The sequence below is a fragment of the Daktulosphaira vitifoliae genome, unplaced genomic scaffold (assembly GCF_025091365.1).
Source record: "Daktulosphaira vitifoliae isolate Bord-2020 unplaced genomic scaffold, ASM2509136v1 Scaffold_5, whole genome shotgun sequence".
Taxonomy (NCBI): Eukaryota; Metazoa; Arthropoda; class Insecta; order Hemiptera; family Phylloxeridae; genus Daktulosphaira; species Daktulosphaira vitifoliae.
The window spans coordinates 24,355,864-24,362,502 of NW_026099576.1; the positions used below are offsets into that span (position 1 = coordinate 24,355,864).

The 6,639-nt window shown below is 29.5% G+C and overlaps 1 protein-coding gene across 1 annotated transcript in view; it reads right to left on the reverse strand.

The window, feature by feature from the left end:
- LOC126907487 (ras-related and estrogen-regulated growth inhibitor) overlaps positions 1-4,156 on the reverse strand; it is a 6,949-nt gene extending 2,793 nt beyond the window's left edge. The window contains exons 1-2 of the mRNA XM_050688814.1: positions 3,852-4,156; positions 207-263 (exon numbers count right to left, since the gene is read on the reverse strand). Coding sequence (XP_050544771.1) covers positions 207-263; positions 3,852-3,948 — 154 coding nt within the window. The 5' untranslated portion in view covers positions 3,949-4,156. The remainder of the gene's footprint in view (positions 1-206; positions 264-3,851) is intronic.
- Positions 4,157-6,639: the final 2,483 nt, after the last annotated feature.

Genomic DNA, 6,639 nt, shown 5'->3' on the forward strand with positions numbered 1-6,639 from the left:
AAAAAAAAAAAAAAAAAAAAAAAAAAAAAAAACACATCATAGTAAAACCAATACCTTCTCAGCTTCGCATCGAAGCTAAAATAGGTCAATATTATTAATTGAACAACTATGGTAGGTTTAAACATAATTTTAATAATAATTTAAATCAAAATTTAACGTTAAAAATAGAATTTTTTTATTAAATTAAAAACAATTATAACAAGTACCTGATTGATGATCGTACTCGCCAATATATCTTTTTGTTAAAAATCGAACTGTCAAAGCTGAAATCGAAAAAACAGTTAAAATAATTTAAACTTATTTGATCATTTTTCAAATGGATACAATTATGATATTAATATCTATTAAAATGTATATTCATTTAAACAATATGTATTTGATTATTTCTTATAAACATTTTTAAAACATTAAAAATTAATTTTTTTCTTATTTACAGTTAAAGAAAATATTGTTTTATATTTATTTAAAACTCTATCATTTTTAATGAAATGTATTTAAATGTTAAATTCTATTTTAAACAATTTATGAAATATGTATGTAGGGTTATGCCATAGCATCGTAATTTCATTAGGTTACACCAAATGAATGGTTTAATTTTATTACAATTTAATTTTAAACTTTTACTCAATAACTTATATAATTGTGAACATTTTGAAATAATCGCATATTTTAATTACAAAATAATAATAAAAATTATTTGCTATGATGATGATGAGCAGTATCATGTTTATAAAAAAAAATTTGGTGCATCTATTCACTTGAAAAAGGGGCCATCAATAAATATTAGATATATACCATTTATAATTATTCTAGATAAATAAATTTTTGGCCTATTTAAAAAAAATTACAATAAAATATAATAAAAATGTATTACTTATGGCTAATATTATTTAAAATTAAAACTATATTAAAAATATTATTAATTTAAAACTAAAAAACTCAGCACAGTGGGGTCGCGGCATAGTTTGGTCAAGTATAATGATATCTGTCAGTGATTAAAATCACTATCATAAAAAATGCTTCGATAAAAATCTGTAGATAGTTTTAATTTTAAAAAATTGATGGTTGTTCCAAAAGCTACATGATCTGCTATTTCCTTATTTACATCCTGATTAAAGTTTTACGATTTATAAGTGTAATATATGAATAAATATTTAAAGGAATATGGTTTTATTTAAAAAAAAGTATGTCGAATGAAAAAGGGATTATTAAAAAATATTATTTCTCATAAAATAATTGTGTTGATCCATACACTATTCAATAAGTTATAGCATTATAAAATTAAAAATATAAAATAGAATTTTTTTACAAAAATCTTACTTTTTTATTAACTTTGATGTTAGTTTTTTCCATGAAAACAAACTAAAGTCTGAAAATATTCTTTTTCATAATAAAGTATATTATATAAGCTTTAATTTAATAAATATATATATATATATATATAAGTATCAGTATTTCCGGAACAAATTCAAAAATGAAGTTGAAAAAGTTCTTTTTTCTATATGCATTTTTAAGTTTTATACCCCCCCCCCACTGTATTAAGGGAAATGGTCCGATTTAAAAAAAAAGTATGCCGTATGAAAGAAGTATTTAAATATTATTTCTTATAAAAAAATTATATTGATCCATTCATTTTTCAATAAGTTATAATTATAAAGTTAAAAATGTAAAACATAAAATCGAGAATTTTAACAAAAAATAGCAAAGCCATTTTCATCTTAAAGACAACATAAAGTCCGAAATTTTTTTTTTCCATAATACAGTATATTACATTAGCTTTAATTAAATATATATATTAAAGTGTCAGACTTTTCGGAACAGTTTCAAAAGTTAAGTGTAAAAGTAAATTTTTTGTGAAAAAGTTGTGGCAGTTTTAAGTAAAAAAATTGAAAAACTTCCGAAAATTAGCTATTTTTAAATTTGTAATATTTTTGGAGATCTCCCCCATTTACGGGGAACGTGGGAAAAATTTTCAATTTTTGAGTGCAATGTCTTGGACTAGATACGATTTGTGATCTTTTGACTTATCGTTAAAAGAAATCGGTTCGTTGAGAGCTTAGAAAAGTGGAAACAGACACCAAAAAAAAAAAAAAACATCATAGTAAAATTAATACCATCTCAGCTATGCATCGAAGCTAAAATATTAAACTCAAAAAGGCACAAATAATTACTGAAAAATTGCGAATACGTATTTCGGAAACCATTATCAACGCTAAACACATACTGACACCCCTACTAGAAAAAACTCCCTTATATACACCTAGTGACGTTATCACTAAGTAATATTATCACATTTTGTCAGTTTACCCGAGTTTAATAATGAATATTTCAGTGGGTCATGATCCCAATAACAATAAAAGTAAATATTACAGCAAACATAAGTTTTGATGACAATATTGAAAAGTTTTCTGAACAAAAGCATAGATGTTTGTCAGCATAGGTTATCATTTATATTTATAAAATTTAATTTATAAAATTAAAATTCATAAAATAATCAATTAATAAATGAAAGTTTTGATTTTTATGTAATCTTGGTGGATTACCGAATGCAGTACATCTCTCATGAAAACTATTTAAATAAATTCAGTTGGCAATCTCGGTATAATTTTCGGTACTTTTTTTTGCTTATTACATAGTCTTATATAACAACCAATTAGCTGGTAAATTTGAGTATAGAACTTCATAAAATAATTGATATTTTACATTTCAATATATAGAGTGTTTAATTTTACGTAAATAACTAAATTTTTTTAAAAATAATAATAATTTTGAAAATTTTGGCTTATTCTAATAGTGTTAGTTTCTCTAATTATGAGCGGTCAAACATTTTTAAGGTGCCTTATTCAATATAATAATACCCACCTTATATATTTATTTGTAAACATACATATTTTAATAGAACGTTATATAATTTTCTAACATTTAATCTATTAATACTTATATGTTTATCATTAAAATATAAAGTTGGTATACTGATAACGGTAAGAGATAGAACTATAAAATATTTAACAAATTATAAATTGGATAAACAAAAATTACTTAACGTGAAAAGTTGCCTTTTTGTGCAAAAGTTGTTATTTTGAATACCCTTTATGGATGGGCAATGAGTATAATTTCTAAAAATACTATGCTTAATAAAAGAGAAATATTTAAAGAATTTTTAAAAATATTATGTCGATTCACATGTTGTTTAAAATATTATAACAGTTATAAAGAAAAAATGTTTTAAAAATATCGAAATTTACTGAATTTAAAAATTAAATTTTTTTGAAGATTTCCCCGATTTATGAACAAATGAAATGAAAGAAATGAAGAACAAAGGAAATTTTTTCAATTTTTGAGAGTAATGTCCTAAACTAGATACGATTAGTAATTTTTTTATGTATATAAAAAAATCGGTTTAATGTGAACTGTGTAAAATAAAAAAAAACTACTTAGTAGTTAAATTAATTCCTTGTTAGCTTAAAAACAATTCTTTACAATAAAACAACTATTTTGCATAAACTTAATGTAAATAATTTTATTTTGGCTATAAATAAACAATTGTGTCCAAATAAGTTATTTATTTTAAAAAAGTTATTTATACGAGAAAAGAATGCAAGGGAATTAACGAATAAAAATATTTTTAAACCTAATTGTATCTATTCAATTTTTATATAATTAGAAATTTATTTTATTGTTCGAATAATTTCAAAAATACTTATAAAGAGTTAAGGTTAAGAAATTAAATTGTTGAGAACCTAAATTATTGTCTAAATATTGAGGTTATTATTTTTTGATAAAAAAAATATGATTAAATTTTTATAAATCTTATGATGAACTCTAAAATCTTTTTTGTTTTCCTAACATACCACTTTTTCCAACGCCAGGTGCTCCAAGTACAGCAATTTTTACTTCTGTCAAAGAAGACTTTTTTCGCCGTATACCTCTGATGGGATTTGACGACATATTTTATTCAATAGGATAGTTGGCTATATTTATATTTTGTGACTTATTAACAATTAGACAAAATCTAATTTATCTATTGGTAAAGTTATGCGTCACTTCATTGAACAATTTTTTACTTAATTTAAAAAAAATACGAAAAATAATTGATGCGCGGAGAGTCCATTTATTCTAATAAACCGATAACGACATGTTTTAAGGTACTGACTAGTTGTTACTGTTCTTTAGTGTATTGTAATATGCGATGGCCAGAGAGCTAGGCGGCGCAGTTAAAGTCTAAAAATAGAAATTACAGATCCCAGTTTTGTGTTGCACTTAACAAAACACGCTTTTGTTTATGTATGTACGCGCGTTTCCCATATGTAATCTCTCAGATTTAAATTTAACGGTATTTCCACTACATAGTTCTTGTATTGATACCACTGTTTCCATTGTATAATGTCGGCTACAGGTTACAAATAAAAGTAGAAAGCATCACATAACATTGCATATTTTTTAACGTCTTTGTTAAGATTTTATTATTAATATACTCGTACTATGATAAACATGGCTGAATTATACGAAATCTTACGAAAATCATTAATTTTATTCAAACAAAACAGAATAACAATGTAAGTAGATTGTAAATTTTCTAATTGTATTCATAATTTTATTTATTTTATTAATCAGTCATTTATATTAAAAAAAATTATTTAGATATAGGCTTTAAAATTTGTAAATAAAGAATATTATCACTACATATTCCTAAAATAAACAATAGATTAGATATTTTTATTAAGTTGAATTTAAAGTGATTCTCTATGATTGTAAATGGAAAAAATTATATAACCTAAAAATAAAGTAAAAAGTAAAATTTTATCATTTAGTCTATAGTTTTGAGATAACAAAATATCTAGTTACACATTTATGAATATTTTAGATTATTACTTGAAAAAATTTCAATATTTAATAATTCAAAAATATATAAAATATATAATAATAATATAAAATAATATAATTGCCATTTAGATCAAAATCTTAGAAATGAAAAACTATCAAATTATTTGAACTATGCCTTAAAATTAAACACTCAAATGAATGAAAGCTCTTCATGATATCAAAATAGTAGTTAGTTACAGGTATATTATACCCGGGAATCCCCGGACCCGAGGGTGGCGCTGACCCCCCGTTGCACTACGCTACAGTGTCAGTGTGATCGGGCTTTACGGGTCTACGAAACGTCAAGGAATCGGGCACGTCCTCAGGTTGCGGATAGAGGAACGGCTTGCAGATATGCAGGTTAGCCGCGAAATAAACAGTCCATTCATTTGGACTGATGAACAATAGGTCGTGGACAGCGAGTCGCCCAGACGCCTATATGGACGAATAAGCGGCAGCATTTGGATGAGAACGGAGTATAATGGCAACGCAACCAGTGAAGTTAGCTGCTCTGTAATGCCCGGAGGGACAGGCTATGAGGGCAGCCCCCTCAAAACATATTTAAAACATCAAGAGATTCGAATGCCACAGTGCCGGCGGTTGGTGGGAGGCGTACCCACCAGGTGTCGTCATCAATTGAATACGCGCAAAATGCAGGAGTGTTGAGGCAGGCTCCTGCAGCCAACCAAGAGGTTGGTACTGCGACTGCAGAGAGTAGTGGTGACCAAGCCACTCCCACCGGTGAAATAGCTGAGAGGCAATTGGCAATGGAATGTTTGGAATCTGGACTGAATTTGGAAGCGATCAACCCCCAGATGCGTCATCAAAACCCTCCATATTAGTGAGATTGCGGAGCGCATCTAGGGGTGGTTCGGCAAGGGTGGGAGCTTCGGGTCCAACTATGGGAGTAGTTAGTGAGGTGGAGGCGGCGGAGCTGGGAGAGAACGATTCCATGCGTCCCAAACGCAAGGAGATCTCCCAGATAATCAGCCTCCCCACCATCGCATTGGAGGACATCCCGCTCAGCGCGGCTGTGCCCATGCCGGCGACACCTGTGCCCGTTCAGACCAAGAAGCCTAAGCTAGTGCCCCTGAAAGCGCTTGACTTGTTCAACGCTGACAGAACACCAAAAAGGGTGAACGGTCGGGCCGACGAGATGCTGTTTAGCCCCATTAACAGGGGCAGGCGAGGCAGCTCTCCGACGTGTTGGAGGTTTATTTCCCACACAGGCGGGTGGTGAAGATGGAATAACACTTATCGCAAGCGTAAGGGCCTTGGTTGATCTCCACCTCACCTGCTCACCTGCTGGGGGAGTCCCAAGCACTCACGTCGGACAGCCTGGTGTGCCTCCTAGACGGTGCGTCCCAAACGGATTATTGGTGGGACACGTAGACACACCACCCAAAGCCGTTGGGGACGCGGCGCCCTACCCCCTCCTTTTTTTTTTATTTATCACGACCGGCTTATTGTGAGCCGTCATTCTATTAGGCATTACTTCAGGGCAGCCCATGCTGTCTTAATAATTCACACCACCACGTTGTAAATCAGCCCGAAATTAATCAAGAACTGATTCGCAACATGGTGTGGCCCCCTCCCATTAGCCGGATCCCACAGTGAGAACCGTTAGGGAGGGTTGGCAAAATAACTCACAAAATTAGTTATAGTTTGATTTCCCATAATGAAGCTTTAATATTGTGTTGAAATATTTTTAATACTACATAGTCTGCGACGACTGACACCACTTATAGATAACAAAAAAAAAAAAAAAAAAAAAAA